The sequence below is a fragment of the Taudactylus pleione genome, unplaced genomic scaffold (assembly GCF_031769625.1).
Source record: "Taudactylus pleione unplaced genomic scaffold, aTauple2 ptg000792l, whole genome shotgun sequence".
Taxonomy (NCBI): Eukaryota; Metazoa; Chordata; class Amphibia; order Anura; family Myobatrachidae; genus Taudactylus; species Taudactylus pleione.
This window is the reverse complement of record NW_028285194.1, coordinates 5,540,968-5,557,377: the sequence shown is the minus strand read 5'-3', so window position 1 is coordinate 5,557,377 and position 16,410 is coordinate 5,540,968. Positions and strand designations below refer to the sequence as shown.

Here is a 16,410-nt window from a genome sequence, read left to right as displayed (position 1 = left end):
CTTACTGGGCTTCTTCCAGCAGCAGCTCCTCATGTATTCTGGAGGGGGCGGAGCTTGTGACTTAAGCTGGCCACACATCTAAAGATTATCTGTCCAACCAGCCAACTAGTTGATTGGTTGGAATGAAAATCTGGAAAGGTATGAACGCAAATGATAATCAGCAATTTGCTCCCAAAAGCTGGAATATGGACAAAAACTGTGGTTTGAAAAATTGTTTAGATCAAACATTTAACAAACTTGTCTGAAACACCATTTTTATCTATTTTCTGGCATTTAGGAGCAAATTGCTGATCATCATTTACTCCCATACGTTACCAGACTTTCATTCCAACCAATCAACTAGTTGGCTGGTTGGACAGATAATCTTTAGATGTGTGGCCAGCTTAAGGCTCTGGAGGACCCCAGTTCAGGAGAGGACTGAAGGAGAGGGAAGAGGTGGCTACCACACTGCTTGCACGGCTCTAAGCAGGCAGACTGACTGATCTAATTGCCAAACAGGTGAGACAGTCCCCATCCACATAATACTTTAATCGTCCATTCAGTATCATTCAGTATCATTGAATAAAATTAACAATCACTTGGCATCATTGAAAAAAATTAATAATCACTTGCCAATGATGCGTAGGCACTGCTAGTATATACAGTATATATGTATAAAGATTGAAAAAATAGGGTGAAAAATAAAATGTTAAATTTACAACTAAAATGTTGACGGGCCTGAGATAATAGAAGACAGCATTGAATGATGATTTGTTCCCATGATGCAGATATAAATGTGACACTTATAAGTCTGCAAACCCACTGAAGTATACACAACTGCATAGATGTAGGTACTCTGCACCATGCAAGTTGTAAGGTACAGTAGGTGATCCTGACTGAGTAGTGACCAGGGTCCTAACTCAGAACACAAGTGTCATTCGCTCACAATAATATCATTCTTCTCTGAAATGTGAATCTCTCTAAACTACAATGTTGGCATGAAGCCCAGGAAAGTACTTGAAGAGGCAAGGACTTTCTATCCTCTTATGGGGATTCCTTGTTGTGCACTAATCTCTGGAACAAGAAGGTTTAACCATGGAAAGAGGCTTAAAGCACATAAGCTTTCAGATCATATAGATTCTGGTAGCAACTACTTTCCAGGGGCAGCTGCCAAATAACCAAACGTGCTCTGTAGAAGTACTTAGGTGCCCGGCCAAGTCAATAATGCAAGGTGAAGATCAATATTATAATGGAAATAAACTGCTGGGTCTGAGTACTGTACTGGTGGGTTCCCACTACCAAAGGACCAGGGCTTCAATTTAAGACTTTATTGTTTTAAATCATTTTATTAAGGATTTTGTAATAAGAACATACAAATATTACAAAAATAAAATAGTATGAATCAAGAATATAGTTGGTGAGTATTATTTAAGCTCTAATGAGCATATAGCAAAAATAGAAATAGGAATAATCCAGCAACAATATCACTCAACAATGGGCATAATAATAACAGTGACATAACATGGGATGAGATATTAACCTTGAAAAATATATAAGAGTCTATTATTCAAAGTCCAGCTTTGAAATTATTCCATACTGATTTAAAAAAAAAATACAATCAGTTGCCCATATTAGAAAAAGGCATCTCCAACATACCAATATTTTGCAATAATCTAATGAACACAAATAATGGGGGAAAGACTAGACGTACAAATAGGATAATACAGTAGGGAGGAAGTGAGGGACATAGGGACAATATGACAGATAATTATTTTGAACATCTTGACAATCAGAAATTCAACCCTTTGTAGCTGTCAGTCACATAACCCTAACTTTACAAACATAATAATAATGCAAGTACTGATACTGTAAATTGAAATTTAAGTAAAATAATTCAACTAGACTCATCTAGGTTAGCTGTTTCAATAAGTACCAACTTGTACCTTCAAACACCTGTAATATTTGAGTCAGAGATTGAAGTTGCAAATGTTCAATGTATGGACCCCATCTCTTATAAAATTTCACAACTCCCTTCTCGACTTCTGGGAATGAAGCCCTCCTGTCAAAGTACAGAATTTTAAGTAGTAGATGTTGTACTGTTGAGAGAAACGGTGGGGTTTTACTGGTCCATTGGGTTAGAATGTTTTTTTTTGGCTGCCTTTTAAATAATAGAAAGTAATGGGATTTATTTATTTATTTTATTAACAGTTGCTTATATAGCTCAGCATATTCCGTTGCGCTTTACAATTGGAAACATTTATAGAACAAAACAGGGTAATAACAGACAGACATAGAGGTAAGAGGGCCCTGCTTGCAAGCTTACAATCTATAGGGAAATAGGCAATGATACACAAGGATAGGTGCTATATATATTGCAATTTGGTCCAGCCAGAATGCAGAGTTTCTTGGTGGGCTGCATGATCCAGTCACACAAGAATGTCGGCCAAATGTCAGGGGTATGTGAAGGAAAGACAATATGTGAGGTTATGTGTGGACTGTGAGAGGGGATGTAATAAGACATGGAAGCTATGAAGGTTATGTGGTCAGTTCTGGAATCTGATAAGCTTGTCTGAAGAGGTGAGTTTTCAGGGAACGCTTGAAGGATTGAAGACTAGAGGTAAGTCTTATTGTGCGTGGTAAGGCATTCCATAGAGTGGGTGCAGCCTGAAGAAAGTCCTGTAACGGTAAATGGGAGCAAGTAACGCGCGGGGATGAGAGACGCAGATCTTGTGCTGAGCGGAGAGGTCGGGTTGGGAGATATTTTGACATGAGTGAAGAGATGTATGTCGGTGTAATTCAGTTAATGGCCTTATGTGTAAGTAACAGTATTTTGTATTGAATATGGTAGAAAACCGGCAACCAATGGAGGGACTGACAGAGCGGGGCAGCAGATGATGAACATTTGGCAAGGAAGATAAGCCTCGCAGCTAAATTTATAATGGATTGTAATGGCGATAGCCTGTTTTTGGGAAGACCAGTAAGGAGACTATTGCAATAGTCAATGCGGGAAATAATGAGTGCATGGATTAGAGTTTTTGCAGTGTCTTGTGTGAGATATGGTCGAATTTTGTATATGTTTTTTAGATGTATGTAACATGATTTTGAGACAGATTGAATGTGGGGAACAAAGGACAGTTCAGAATCAAGGATGACACCAAGGCAGCGAGCTTGTGGGGTGGGGTGGATTGTTGAGTTAGCAACAGTGATAAAGAGATCAGATAAGATAAGAGACCTACGACTCGGGCCCAGATCCCAGTTATCATAATGAAGACATAATATTGCTAAAGGATCTGTGTTTAAATGTAGAGAAATTTTTTTATTAATAAGAACAATTATTTTATACCAGAATCGGCGAATCTTACCACACTCCCAGAAATTGTGGTAAAAGGAAGCTGAGGCATAGTGGCATTTCAGGCACTGACCCGTTTCGCCAGGGACCATATATTTCCACTGATGCTGTGAAATATAAGCTCTGTTCAAAACTTTATAATGTACTTCTTGGAGCGTTGCTGTACACAAATGTTTCATTGTGGAATCAAAATTTTTGAGGAGTATGACAATGATGGTATATCTTTAGACCAACTAGCATGTAGAGATTTCCAGAAATTAGAAGCATCATTCTTATTAAGTATAGCATTTAACAATCTAGTGTGATAAGGATGGGATTTTATGAATGTTAAAAGTGTTACTATAGGGTCAGGTTTATCTTGATATGCAAAAGCTTAAGGTAAGCTATGGATATAGTGTCGTAGTTGAAGATACATATAAAAATTCCTATTTTAAATCTTAAAGGTCTCTCTAATGGATGCAAATGGTAATAAATCGCCCCCAGGTTCAAATATGTCATTAACTAATAGAATTCCCATTTGATTCCAGTCAGTGAAACCCTTGTTATCCATAGTAGGGGGAAATTACGGGTTACCATAAATAGGTATAAATGAGGTAAAGCGCCAATCATGTTTCAACTTGCGATTCAATGCAATCCAGGCTAGGTAGGTATCTTTGAATAAGGGGTTTTGTAGAATTTGGTGAGAGAGTGATTTTCTGGGTGTATGAAGGAGAGCGCTCAGAGAGTATGGTTTGAACAATTCTTTATCCACAGGGAGGTGTAAAAAGAGCGATTTAAAAGCCAGTCTGATATGTACCGGAAGGAAACTGATAATGAAAAAATTTTGAGATCGGTAACACTCAGTCCCCCCTCCCGTCGAGGCAGATGTAGCTTAGTCAGAGCAATCCTCGATTTGCTACGGTTCCAAATTAATTTAGTGAATAGTTTTTGAAGAGCATGGAGGTCTGTTTTGGTAAGGGAGATCGGCAACATGGGGTACAAAATTTTAGGGAATACAATACTTTTCAAAACAGCAACACGAGCTAGCAAAGATAGAGGTAGTGATAGCCAGTCCATCAGTAATTTTGAGAGGAGTGGAGCAATGGAGAAAAGTTTAGTTTTTCCATATCCAGAGGGATATGTATCCCTAAATATTTTAGAGCAGGACACGCTAGGCGTAATTGTGAAAAAAAGGGGGATTGAAAGGAAGTCAGCAGGGGAACCAGAAAGAGGTAAGTATTCTGCCACATTCATCTTATAACCCACGAAGGATCCAAAAAGGTCCATCAGCCGCATTACCTCAGGAGCCGAGGAAACCGGGTCGGACATAAATAAAAGCATATCAACGGCAAATAATGCCACCTTAAGATCAATTGCCCAACCCGGATTCCTCGGAACTCTGTTGAACCACGTAAGGCCATGGCAAGTGGCTCTAATGCATGAGCAAATAACAAGGGTGATAGGGGACACCCCTGTCCGGTGCTCCTATATATACTAAAGGGATCAGAAATATAGCCATTACAAACAATCTGTGAGGATGAATTAGCATATAGTGAGGTCAGAAGCAAGATAATATCAGAATGAAACCCAAATTTATGTAATGTGCAAAATAAATGGTCCCAGAACACCAGGTCAAAGGCCTTTTCGGCATCAAAGGATAACATAGTGTATAAATCAGTATAAATCAGTAGTCTTTAATGAGTGTACCCAATAAGATGCTGCTAGTACCCTGCGTATATTGGCCGTCGAATGTCGTCCCCAGATAAACCCAGTTTGGTCTTCATGATTCAGTCTGGGCAGTAATACTTTCATTCATTCCGCTAGGATCTTTAAGAAAATCTTATCTCAATATTTAGGAGCGATATAGGCCTGTAGGAGCTGGAACATTCCAAATCTTTTGCCTGGATTGGGCAGAACTTTAAGTACTGCTGAGTTAAAATGGGGGAGGAGGTAGGGATTTAGTAGTCAAAATGTGGTTGTATACAAGGGTTAGAGTTTCTGCATTTTTGGGGGATAGAAATTTGTAAGATTCCCCACTATACCCTTCAGGGCCTGGGGCTTTGCCAGATTTCATACCTTGTATAATTTTTTGAACATCTGAAATCGGGGTAGTCAGTGATGTAGCCAAGTCGGAGGGCAATTAGGGATGATTACTCGTGGACCAAAAAGAATCACGGTTTGTTTCATCGGGGGTAGGTGCAGCATATAACCGAGCATAAAAAGAGAGGAATTCCTCAACTATTTGTTTGCTGGAGGAGGTATAAGAACCGGATTGAGTTCGTAACCTCTTAATAAGGGTCAACGATCGTGGACCTCTCAAAAGATTAGATAACAGGCGTCCAGTTTTGTTGCCATGTTTATAGAACTGAAACCCTTTATAAAAGGTATACCAATCTCTCATATCAGTCAGAATCCCATCAAAGTGAGTTTTGCATTCCAAATATGTTTTTTTGTGGTCAGAAGTTAGAGAAGATTTATATATTATATATAGAAAAAGATTCTGTAAGAGACTGTTGAGCAGATTTAAATATCGACAAAAATCTTTTTCCACTATGAGTAACATGCTAAATTATTTCCCCTCTGAGTACAGCTTTTGAGGCTTGCCAAAACAACATTGGGTCATCCTGTGCATATAAAAGATTATCCTGCCGGTAGGTCTGCCACGAGGATTCAATCTTATTGCAAAATTTTAATGAAGACATCAAATGAGAAGGGAACCGCCATTGTCGAAATGGACCCTTATCTATATTAACCGCCAATGTAGCCCAGACGAGAGCATGGTCTGATAAACTGATTGGCTCAATGCAGCTATCTAATGTTTTCAAGAAAATAGAGTCGGACATCAAAATATAGTCCAGACAAGATAATGAGCCATGGGTAGCCGACAAGCATGAATAATCCTTTTCAGTGGGATGTTTGGCTCTCCATATATCCATTAGATGTTACTGCTGCTAACATATATAATACCAAACCTAGGTGTGTGTGTAGATCGGCGAGATGGATATTGACAATCCATCTCTCTCGAAACTATCATATTGAAATCACCACATAAAATTAAATTATCACTGCATATAGGATATAATTTAGACAATACAGAGTGCATAAAGAGTTTGTCATTTCTATTGGGAGCATAGACGGAACAAATCACGTAGGGTACATCATAAATGGACGTTTCTATAATGATATAACGTCCTTCAGGGTCTGTTGTAGTTGAAAGAACTGAGATAGGAAGGTAGTGTTTGGCCATAACCATTACTCCTCTGGATTTGGAGTTATATGTGGACGACGCCCGCACCTTCCACCCTAATGAATTAAGTTTGGCCACTTCAGTTGCGACCAAATGTGTTTTCTGCAAACACACCAAATCCAGGTGTAATTTATTTAAATACAATAATATCTTTTGCGTTTTATTGGGGAATGACATCTCACAACACTCAAGTACCAAGTTTTATCTGTGACATAACGTTAATCTAAGATAATTTTAGAGGATTGTGGACCATACAGCACATCGGTAGAGCTGGTTTTTATTACCCATAGAATGTCATAAAACTGAAATAAGCAAAAACATAATATTTACATTGGACAAGGGGAGGGAGCAAGAACACGGTAAGAAGGAGACATACAAAGGGATGAGAAGAATACAGCCATTATTGAAAATAGAGGTAAATGCTTATCGTAGTGTATAGACTGTTTCATTATCTAAACAGCAACTTCCGGTAGGCACTGGTGTTATGCGCCAAAAGAAATTTAGTCCCGGCCCAGCTAAATAAGTAGCAACATAATTTCCAGCAAACAACTTATTAAGAACTGTGTGATAAAAAACAATACAGCAGTATATTCTAACTGTCATAAATAGACCATCAGAGAGCATAGTAAATTATAAATGTAATATACATGGGAATTAGTAAGATACATTCTGCTCAGTCCGCCGCAGAGGAGGCAGGAGTAGAGGGTCTAGCAGCTTTTTCAGATTCAGATAACTCTCGCAGATATGCTTCAGCATCTGCAGCAGTAGTGAAATCTTTATAAGTATCACCATCATATAATCTCAGATGTGCCCAGAATAAAAGAGCAAAGAGGCGGCCATGCTGGATTAAATCTTGGCAGATAGGGGAAAATTCTTTCCGGGCTTTAGTCACTTCTGTAGAAAAGTCTTGAAATATAAATAATCGGTGACCTTCCCATGCTAAATTCCGGTGTCTGTGAGATGCTGACCATATGATATCATTGTGAATAAAGTTCAGGCATCTGGAAATTACGACTAAGGGTCTGCGGTCAGGGGTATTCTTCTGTGGGCCCAGATGGTGAGCTCTTTCCACAATAATATCCCGACAACCCTCAGCAACATCCAAAAGAGCAGGGAGTGTAGTAGACAGGAATTTAACAAGATCTGTCCCTTTAAGAGTTTCTGATAGTCCTACCACTCTTAAGTTGTTACGATGCAACCTATTCTCAAGGTTGTCAACTTTAGAAAGTAAATGCAAATGAGATTTGTGTAGGGTAGTATAGTCAGCCTTGAGGGTGTTAAGTTCATGAAAATTGGAACCAGAAACATTCTCAGTCTCAGAGACTCTGGGATAATTGCTGCATCTGGCCCTTTAAGGCAGACATTGTTTGCTGAAAAAGATCTGCCTGTTCCTAAAGTATGGGACCCATAGCTTCTTTAATGGCCTGAACCACCTCCCCATATGTTATAAAGGAGTCAGAGGCACCTGTAGCTGAGTCAGAAGGTGCCTGTACTGCAGACTGTGTTACAGTGGATGCAGAGTCTACCTGCAGTGAAGTCACGGCCGCCATCTTGGATTCGGAGGGGCGGCGGTCTGAGCGGTTTCTCTGTGATTTCCCCGGCATTGAGGGCAGAAAATACCATTCCATACAGGTGAGGAGGGTCAGGAATAACAGTGGGTGCTTCAGGTGGCAGATTGGAGGCTGTCAAACAGCCGTGAAATAGCGGGAACGCTAGGTCCGGAGCGGAGCTGCCGCCAGGCACAGCTCACTGCATAGTGGACGGAGCCGGAACAATTTAAGACTTTATTAACTGACATTTCATCCTGTACCCAGAGCACAGTAATAGAGGCTATCCTTTTACCAGAATAGAACTTTGCTAAATCTGTCCTCCATTTCATCTGCTTATTGATGCCAATTGCATTAGGCGGAGAATAGTAATTGAAGAAACATATTACGAACACTGTAATTACCATACAAAGTAAGCACTTCCAAGCAATCCCTTGTATCTTTGTCACTTTGTCACAGCACAGTTTACTTAAGAACTCAATGTATTGATGTATTGATAACATGTTTCTTTTAGTGTGCCTTCATTGATTGATTTATGGTTCTTAACATCAAATACACACCAAGTCATACAAGAGGATGTAAACTAATTATTTAGTACAGCTTGACAGGTAGAGTGACTAGGCTAATGCATTGGCTGTTGTTTTTTTATCATTTGGCTAATAAATATTGCAATTTGTGCAGTCTTTCAATCAAATGGCAACTACAATTACAACCTGTAAAAGTTACTTTCATCAGTTTGATTGTGCCATATAATAGATGCACAGCTCGGTGCAGAATTTAAATTCAACACAGGAATACAAAAAACAAAAACAAAATTGAATTCAATAAATAAACAGTATCAATACAGTGTTTCCTGTTTTTGGACACATCGACCAAGACACAAATTTACACTTAAAATGAAACTTCATGCTGCTTTGAAAATTATATTTAGTACAGAGTGACATTTTTGCTTTAAGTGTATTGAAATACAAAAAAAACATCCAAAGCAATTTCAGATCAAGTGCAAATAATGTTCTCTAGATTGCAGTTTAATAACATTAATTACACGCTGTCTTCAAAACTTCATTTATTGAAAGCTGAATAGATCACATACTCTTTGTTATCTCATCAGGGGAATTGAAAAATCCCCTAATTTCAACACTAGTCCAAAACACTGGTGACTGCTCTTTGGATAAAGTGTCTCATTCAGAGTTAGAAGCAAATCTAGCTAGAAGATACAAGTTTGGCAGAACCATGTTGTGCTGCAGGTTGGGTGGCACATTTATAGTATGCATACAGGCTCAGGGCTGAGGGGGAGGTGTGTTCTAGCTCAATACTAATCTCAGTATTAAAAAAGCTGCTAATTATTTGTGTGTTACGTGCAAATGCAAACATGTTTCCTGCCTGCAAAAAGAGATGCCTTTGCGCTGCATCTAGCTACAAATATGTAACCTTTGGCTGGTCCATTCAGGTTTACTTAGCTAACTTTGAAGAGTATAATATTTGTTCTTTCCACATAAACACGTAATAAAACGGAATCGGTATGAAATACTGACGGCTGAGTAGCCGCCGGTTCTTATACCGACGCCGGAAACCCGAAGGGAGTACATCCCTACTGGGGCTCGTAAGTATGCTAACCCTCCCCTGTCCCTCCCCCTATCCCTAACCCTCCGTTGGTGGTGCCTACTCCTAAAACTCCCGGGATGTTGCCTAACCCTAAGTCCCTCCCGGGGGTGCATAAAACTAACCCCCCACTTCCCGCACCCTAAACCTAACTCTCCCAGGGTGGTGCCTAACCCTAACCTCTCCCCCGGGGTGTCTAGCCCTAACCCCCCCCCTTCCCCTAGCTTAACCCTCCCCGGGGGGTGCCTAAGTCTAAGTCCCCCCAGGGGAGCCTAAACCTATCCCTCCCCCGCAGCTACAGCCTAACTTTCCTCGGCTTACCTCATTAGGAATGGCCTTCTGCCGTCGGGTCGGCATTCCGTGCGACGGTAAATTAACAGCATCCCATAAAAACTTATCACTCACATTAAAATAAAACTAACAATACAAATGATTCTCTATTATTGGGTGTATATTTTTTGCAAGCCATACTTTTTACTCAACTATAGGGCGAATAAGGGCCTAATTCAGAGCTGTATGCTATAAGCACAGCATGTAGCTGCTATGCTAAAATATGCTTATGCCGCAAGAGGCATCTTGTGTTAATAGATGCCTCCTGCCGGCTGCTGTTATCCGCTGTGTCACTCCGCATGAATATCGGTTGTCTGAGTAACCTACAGGTTACTCAGGATGGCTGGTGTTTTTACGCACCTAAAACCAGTAAAGCTGTGTACAAGGATGAAGCTACTGGCTGCAGCACACCTGTCAATCAGGATGCGGCATCTGGGTATTGCAAGCGTTTTCCCAGAAGGAGATTGTGCATATGCGCAGATCTCTGAGCTTTACGCAAACCCAACTATGAATCAGCCCTTAAATCAGGCTGTTAAAAAATATGAGCTTAGCTTCCCCTTAAAGAAAATTGGGTTACAGAAGACAATTAGTGAAGGCAGCTACAGTATATTGAGTCAATGATGATTTATATACCCAGGTATACAATATACACTCCACACTAACAGTACTCTCTGACTGCCATGAAAACAGTAATTGGCCATATTGTTCTTAGTATTTTTATGAAAGAACATTGTAATCCGGAATATATTGTTTATTATTTTACATGAATCTTTTTTGACATAATAATTTTTTCTGCATAATGGACCATTAGGCAGTGGTTGCCAGATTTCCAGAGAAATAGCTGGTTTGTTAAGGTATGTAAGTATCTTACAATTCTAATAAGAGACACAATATGATCTGGTCATTTGACCTGACAACCAAATACATACCAGGTAATTTGTTAACCACTGGTCCTGCCCAAGCTGATCTGCTTTAGACTGTAAATTAAGATGTACTGTACAGGGTTTTCCTATTAATGACCATCACATCTATATTTTAATATTGTTGAGGATAATCATACTACTATCATCCTTTATTTATAAAGCATTGACATATTATACAGTGCTACATACAATATTGAAAGGTTTGTGCAAAAAGGTTTATAATCTAAAAGGTTTGGGGTAAACTTGATACAAGGTACCAGAATAACATCAAAGAATGTTATCAAAGAAAGGTTTGTTTTTCAATTTAGACTTTTGCATTTTAACATCTGTGTCAGCTACAGTATGTAACTAAGGAATAAATGGGGCATTATTCAGCAAGGATGAAACGCACTGGCACGCCTGCGTTTGCTCGACCCCCCCGTCCCCCATCAACACCCACAAACAGCACTTCCTGACAATCACTCTGATGCAGACGCATTTGCAGAACGCAACATTCGCCCAATTGCGTGCGTATTAGCAACTGTGATCCAAGCTGAATCAGGCCCTATGACTTTATATTAAATGTAAAATATGAAATGGTATAAATTAAGACTCCATCAATAAAAAAGAAATATTCTTCTGTAACCGTATAAAATTAAATATGGCTTTTTCATCTTACCTATGAACGCAGACTCCTCTTCTGCTGCTGCTGCTGCTGCTGAAACAAAAGAAAATAACATAAAAATAGAAATAAGACAAACACATACCTACAAACAAAGGAATTCAGTTACCCACATTTTGAAATAATTTTAGATCAGTCAACTCAATATTTATCCAGAGGCTTCACTAGTGAGTCCTGGTCCCATAAGACATATGCACATTATTTTTGCAGAGAAGCATCAAATCAGATTATGAACTTAAAAAAACAATATAAAGTGTTCAGACAGCTCAAGCAGAGACTCCCAGCACAGTCTTTGGCCCTGATTCAGAGCCACTCACTGCTGGCGGGCGCTTGCTCTGAATGTGGGCGTTTCTAATTTAATTTTTTTTTCTCCAGCTGCTCGCAAAGCTGTGGGAGACCACCCACAGCTTGTGCTAGCGGCCAGGAGACCATGGCGATTATCGCGACCATAAGGCTTGCAACGAGACCCTGGGGTAGGGTCTAGTTGCCGCAAGCCCAAGTGGACTCTCTGCGCTAATAGAGCAGGAAGTCCACTACTGACATCAGTAGTGATGTCAGTAACCTCTCCCAACAAATGGCAGGCATTCCTAAGAGAACACCTGCGTTTGTTTAGCCACCCCCCCACCCGCCAACAAAACAGGGCGAGATGTCACTCACCATCAACAGTCGCCCCATTTTGTAGTGAGCCCCGTAGCAACTGAACTTTAGTCACTCAGTGGGGCTCACACACGTGCACGCCGGACGCGGCACATGCGCAGTGCGTTACCATCGGGCCGCTTGCGAGTGCACAGCACTTGCGAGCGGCCCTGAATCAGCTCCTTTATACCAAGAACTCCTAGACTGTGGTAATGGTCTGTGCTAACACTGGGCGAGATGTATCAACCCTTCTAAAGAGGACAGGTGGATAAGTTGCCCATAGCAATAGTCAGCTTCAAACTATCAGTTTTCTAGTACATCCAATAAAATATTAGCTAGAAGCTGATAACTCCACTTGTCCTCTTTAGAAGGTTTGATACATTTTCCCCAGTGTGACAATAACATCACATGGTCAAGGTTCAAAGAGAAAAGTTACTCTGCTGAGCATGGGTGAGCTCTATGAGTGTCATATGATACAGCACAGTGGTGCAGTGGTAAGTATAGCTGTTTTAGAGCACTGGAGTCATGAGTTTGATTACCAACCAGGTAATCTGTTCTTCCCATGTTTGAATAAGTTTTTCCCAGGTGCTCCGGTTTCCTCTCAACAATTCAAATAACATACTAATATGTAAAGTGTCTGCTGACTAAAATGTCCCTGCTTGTGTGTTAGGGAATTTAGGGCCTGATTCAGACCCACTCGCGAGCGGCTGTCCGCTCGCAAGTGGGTCGATGTTATGCACTGAGCATGCGCATGACGGAGGGAGCTCCGTCGTGCGCATGCGCCAGACGCGACGAGCGAAGGAAAGTCCTTCGCTCGTTGTGTCCGATCAAAGGGGGCGTGCTGTCAATGTTGATTGACAGCACGCCCCCTTTGGTGGGCGTGCCGGGGGCGTGCCTCCCTGACGGGGGCGTTCCCACGGGAACGCCTCCCGTCAGAAGCCGGCCCACTGACATCACTAGTGATGTCAGTGGGAGTGATTTTGGCTCTGATAGAGCCAAAATCACTCCGGAGCTTGCGGTTGAAAACCTCAACCGCAGGCTCCGGCTCGCAATTTCGATGGTCGCGATGGTCTCGACCATCGCGGCCATCAAAAAGCACGCTCGTATAGCCTGTGGGTGGTGACCCACAGCTATACGAGCGTCCAGGAGGACGCTCCATGAAAATGGAGCCCGGCCCTCATTCAGAGCGTGCGCTCTGCTCAGAGCGTACGGCTCTGAATGAGGGCCTTAGACTGGAAGCTTCAGTGGGGCAGAGACGGATGTCTGACAAATATTCTCTGTAGAGTAATGCATCAATTGTGGCTCTATATAAATAAACAAAATAATAACATGCTGGGACTATGTGTTGTTTGTGCTCCATTACTTGCGCCCTTTTACTGTACAGTCTTGTACTGCAATATGATATTTCAGTGGTCCATCAGTAAAACAGGATTGGTCCATTATACAATACTTGTTTATTCATCTATTAGATGTCCAATAACATTCTACTCTCTATTAGATGTCCAATAACATTCTACTCTTATTTGTGGTAACAACACAGATTATTGTCCATCCAATGTACAGTATTCCCTGCTCTGTAATCTTTTCACACTAGCCATAATTAAGTATTCTAGTGCACCTATGGATACACAGGAGTCAATCCAATTTTGCCACGAAGGGTTAAAACGCCGGCAACAGCACCTCATCTTGCACCCCTCGTGGCTTTTCGCATATTGTACTAGTAGTAGGATGAACTTTAAAGATTTGTAATCACTTTTTCCACCATGAGTAATTATGGTACAATATACAAGCTACTAAACAAAAACAGTACTCACATTTCTCAAGTGATTTTCTTAGGGCAGATCTCAAACAGATGTCTGTGTGCAGTTATAAATGAGCTAAGACAAGTAGACAGTTTACAGATTTGTAAATGACCTTTACTGTATAATTTTATATTTACTTATCTAATGGAGGTGTAATATATTTTCTGCCTCAATAAAATAATTATCAGATGTCTATTTCTTTGGTATGCAATAAAAGTGCTTAAATGAGTAAACCAGCGTGACTTAAATATAAACGTTTCAATAATACTTTTAGGGGATATCGTAAAGTAAAATAAAATAGGATATTAATGTGCACAACTGCCATCCTGGCTCACAGCATTTTAATGTTGTGTTATGTATTATCTAACAAGTTACATACAGATGTTTCAGAAAAAAGTGTCAGTTTGAAAAAGCCGATATGTAAACACCTGCAAGAATTGTATTTTAAACAAACTAAATATAATAATTCTGTGTGCTTGGATTCCTGCCCAATTCGGCAAGCTGTGATTACATACTGTAACTATAAATATTCAAGGAAACATTCTTTTTTAACACTGTAAATACTTGTAACAACATGAGCTGCTCAAAATAAAATAAAGTAGTAAAGTTAAATAGAATAAAGCAACATGGTAGCAAATTGTACTAAATGTCAGATTTTCTCTATTTTCTTGTATTTAGAATGTATTCCCCCAGTTTACTCATTATACACTAAACTAATTACTTGTCGGAATTCACTATGGGCCAAATGTTATAGGGTTTGAGTTAAAGTAAAAATCTAACTCGCGCCTTCTCGCATATTTTGAAGGTACGAGTTGGTGCCATGACTGGCAAATGTAATAGCCTGCAAACTTTTGAGCCTGAGGCTACTACACTATGTGAATCTGGGTGAGTATTTTCCTATGTAAACTCACACCTTTTACTGCGACTAGCATTAAAAGGTGCGAGTTATATAGAAGCCTTCACTGATTAGTGAGATCCGTGAAGGCTTCTGTCTGTGTGTTTTAAAAAACACGTGCCCCCCCTCCCAAGAAGCATTACCAGCCCCGGGCTCTGTACAGCCTGTGGTGGTTTTTAAAATACATGGGCCAAAATGTGTAGGGTGGCCCTGCATTTTAAGAACCAGCACAGGGCTATTTAAAGCCTTTCCTGGATCACTCTGCGTACAATGACACTGCTCCCCTCAATGGTCGCAGACTGTTAATCAGGCTTTGGCGTCTGGGCACTGCGAGCAAGGTCTCAGATGGAGATTTGCACATGTGCAGTACAGATCATGCACATACACAGATCTTCTAACATCGGAGCTGTACACAAACCATTGGTCCATAATCCACTGTATATACTTCTTAATATAGAAAGCCCTATCTGGCTAATATGAGACACATTAGTTCCATTGTATAAGGTAAGTTGACTCACTCTCAAGATCTAATAAGTTCTTTCAAGTGTAAAAGCAACAATAACAGAAATATTGCCTCATCATGCCTGTTTAATCCATTCAAAGAAGATATGAATGTAAAAGCCAACATGACAACAATGGTAAATCTATATAAAAACTGATAGAAAGCGCTCCCCTAAAGGACTTGATGCCAAAGAGAAGCTGCTGCCAAAATGAAGGATGTGCAAATACTTCGACAAATGTATAAGAAAAGAAAAGTTTAATGGCAAAATTATAGATTTTATTCATATAATCACAATATAAACTCCTGATGAAGGTGTCCATGGACACAGAAACGCATTGAGCATTTATTCACACAGCGGAGATAGAGACAGTCCATATACAGCACCAGGATACCACACAGACTTTGCACTCGAGTACCTCTCTGGAGTGGTCCTTGAAAAAAAAATTTCAGCTGGTGCCACAACCACTTCAATTGTCCGCACAGCCCTCCAAACCATTGCCGCAGGAACAGAGGAGAGCCATCCAGTGCCCCCGCATCAGTCGGAGCTTTGAACAACAAACAGGTCTGAACCTGGCAGAGCTGTACAGCGTTACAAACCATTGCCGCACGGAAAAGTCGGGGCTCTGAACACACCACCAACCGGTGAGTTTGTCCATGGGACAGATAGCATAAAACACATGCACGAACTCAGGTGGTGATAACAAAATTTATTTCTCTCCTTCCAGGCTGTTCACACACCACGGGAAAACACCTTGGCTCCACTATATATATACAGTGCCTGAAAAATCACTCTAGCACTGTATCTATAACAAGCATATAAAAATCTAACAGAGCCACACAGCCCTATACTATTGCTGCATGGACCGAGGTAGAGCCACATAGTGCCTCCAACCTCATTCGATTTTTTCAAACGGATTTGGATTATATGATACATGGGACACAAAATAAGAGACTCAAA

At 40.5% G+C, this 16,410-nt stretch overlaps 1 protein-coding gene across 4 annotated transcripts in view; it reads right to left on the bottom strand.

Moving 5' to 3' along the window:
* The window catches only part of EDIL3 (EGF like and discoidin domains 3), a 681,338-nt gene that overhangs the window by 465,245 nt on the left and 199,683 nt on the right, over positions 1-16,410 (bottom strand). For 2 of the 4 annotated variants that reach the window (XM_088457918.1, XM_088457920.1), the window contains exon 3: positions 11,615-11,650. The exons of 1 other annotated variant lie outside the window; for it this stretch is intronic. In XM_088457918.1, the coding sequence (XP_088314044.1) occupies positions 11,615-11,650 (36 nt within the window). Of the gene's footprint in view, positions 1-11,614; positions 11,654-16,410 lie in introns of all 4 variants that reach the window. One more of the 4 variants, XM_088457916.1, reaches the window with a different exon arrangement.